We start from the raw sequence: 2,833 nt of genomic DNA on the forward strand, positions 1-2,833 counted from the left end.
CAACCACAGAAGACACTACAGGGCAACATACATCGCAGAAGGAGGCAAAGGTGGGGTACTCGGTGCGACTGAGCCGGATGATAGAAAGGGCTTTAGAATAGTTGTTGGTGAATTCCAGGTATGCCTGGTACATGGTCTGCAGCTGGACGAACACATCGCCTATCTTCTGCTCATCGGACCACGAGTCCAGTCGTTGTGTGATCTGATTGGCGTTTGGATGGTGAACGAGTGAATCTAAATTTAGAATGACTTTGTACGAGTCTACAAAACAGGAGAAGGTTGGATACAGATCCTACTTTTTGGGTTTCTTTTATCCGCAATACAAGGTGACTAATAAACTAGCAGCAATACACGGTGATCAATAAACAACTCAAACCACGCCACCCGTCTTTGCCAGGGAGAAAACCAACCATGCACACAATACAAACCGTTGCAGTCGACACACACACACCTGGTCTTTAAGCAGCAAGTGCAAGTTCATGATCTCCTCAATGCGGAAGAAGATAGTGCTGTAGTACTTCTCAGGCAGGATAGGGTTGTTGGTATTGGCGGTGATTTCGATGGGTCGTTTGTAGACTTTAAGTAGAGTGTCTAGTGCGTCGATGTAGTTCTTTTCCGTTTCCAAGATTTCCTCCACGATGAGCTTACGCCGTTGGTGCTGTCGGTGGGTTGGTTTTTAGGGTTTTTAGGGTTGGTTTGGGTGAGTGAGAATAGAGGGTTTGTATGAGAACAAGACATCAGTTGACGACAAAGGTGAAGAAACCCCCTGTGATGTCTGGAATAGAGATTAAACCAATTGTGAATCTAAATAAAATCAATTCAACCGAATTCAACTACCGAATTAAAGCTAACCGTTATCGCAATTAAAACTATCTGTAAGAAAATTAAAACTGTGAGATCATTACAGACATTTGAAGCATACAACTGTGTAGATGCAGGTGTTTCATATCCAGTAGACTATCTGCCCTGCCACTCAGAGATATATTCGCATGTGCATTTGAGATCTGAAGTACGTGCGTGGATTCATTCTGAACTACATCTGAGTATGTTGATATTCCCAAAGGTAACTTACAACTGTACAGATGTGGCGCTCGGCCGCCTAGGCCTGGTCAAGAAAACCCACACTCCATAGTGTATTGCTACACTATGTCGATGAGTGCTATGAGCCCCAGGTGTGCATTTAGAGGCCGTTGGGTGGTCCAACAGATAGGGTTTAGGGTTTACAAATACTGTTAATGTCTACTGCTGCGATTAAGATATCCGAAGGGTATTGTCAATGTGCACTCACCTGCTTTGCCGTTCGTAGGGCTTGGTCCTCCGCCGATTGTACGTTGAGATCACACTGTGCCATGCGCAGATTAGACGACTTCCTTACGGCGTTTGCGTGTTCTGCATCATCTGCTGGCAGAGGGGTATGGATTGTTAGGGATGACGGATGCTGCCTTTATTGTACATGCATACATTGCGATACATGAGATCCCACTTGCGGTTGTATGTTCTGTATCATCCGTTAGCAGAGGAGAACTGCGATGATAGGGGGTGACCTACGATGTTAGGGGATGAATTGCGTTGTTAGGGGGTGATTGAGCGTCAGCGTATGGATAGCACAGGCAAAGGTAACAGTCTGTCTGCCAATGTTCAAGACTCGTAATAGATATCAAAGCCTCGAATGATGATTATATAGAAGCGGATGTTGGTAGATCGGCACCTGCTTTTTTTATATGTATGTTCAAGAAGCATTTGAGAGATACGGTGTGATAATAGGTTGTAACAATTTGAAGTAGAATTTTTAGACTTCGCTTTTTTCTGTATCTGTGTGTTGTTCTGTGATGTTTCAAATATGCACTTCTTTACAAGCAAGCACTCCGTAAACAGCACACGCGCTATCCTGTGCCCCCCCGATAGACTGCTGCGTGCTGTTAGTTAAACTCTGCAATGTACGCTTCACCTCACCACACAGTACACGGGAACCCAATACACCATCCACAAACAATCCTTGAACCCTTACCAGTAAACGTATTTAGCAGCCATGTGAGCTTGAACTCTTCTTTCTTCAGCAGTAGCTTCAGCTTCTCCAGCCGGTGTACCGTAGTATGACATCCTCGCGCAAGGCTCACCCTGCTTTCACCATCCTCTCCCTCTACCAACGACACCTGACTGTCATCTGTAGTAGCTGTGGTAGAGGTACCACTGCTCTGCATACGCACTATACTGGGGAGGCTGTGGAAGCTGCCGCTGTCGTCGCTGGGGGTCTGCGGTGTGCAGGGTGTGGTGTATGTGCCCATACTACTCAGATCATCCTAGTGGAAGATTGAGCAATGCGTATGTCATGTTAATAAACGAATACCAACTATGAACACCGCCACATAAGAGGGGGCAGATTATTAGTTCGTGTATAAATAGTCAATATTCATCTACGTATTCTGTTTAGGCTGGAGGCTGCCTCGTGATGCCTCTGCGATTGTGATCTGCGCATAAGTCAGCATGCAAGTCATCCTCAAGAACCATAATTCGCTCACCGGCTCCGGTGGTCCTTAACCGAACTTTCATAGATATATGGACAGTTGCATATACAATTTGTGCGTTAAAGGCAGTTATATATAAAGAGAGTATATGTGACTAGTCAGTATATACGTCCATGTATCACATATATACCCCACATGGGTGCAACTGTCAGTATATACGTCCATGTACTACATATATACCCCAAATGGGTCCAACTATCAGTATATCCGTCCATGTATCACATATATACCCCACATGGGTGCAACTGTCAGTATATACGTCCATATATCACATATATACCCCACATCGGTGCAACCGTCAGTATATA

The 2,833-nt window shown here is 45.0% G+C and overlaps 1 protein-coding gene across 1 annotated transcript; it reads right to left on the reverse strand.

The window, feature by feature from the left end:
- Positions 1–1,288: 1,288 nt before the first annotated feature.
- SARC_09316 (hypothetical protein) lies at positions 1,289–2,285 on the reverse strand (the record flags this gene model as incomplete). Its single annotated transcript, XM_014296668.1, has 2 exons — positions 1,289–1,398; positions 2,009–2,285. Coding segments are annotated over 2 exons (387 nt in total), but the record flags the coding sequence as incomplete, so codon positions are not given.
- Between the last annotated feature and the right edge of the window lie 548 nt (positions 2,286–2,833).

The sequence above is a fragment of the Sphaeroforma arctica genome (genome assembly GCF_001186125.1).
Source record: "Sphaeroforma arctica JP610 unplaced genomic scaffold supercont1.934, whole genome shotgun sequence".
Classification (NCBI taxonomy): domain Eukaryota; class Ichthyosporea; order Ichthyophonida; genus Sphaeroforma; species Sphaeroforma arctica.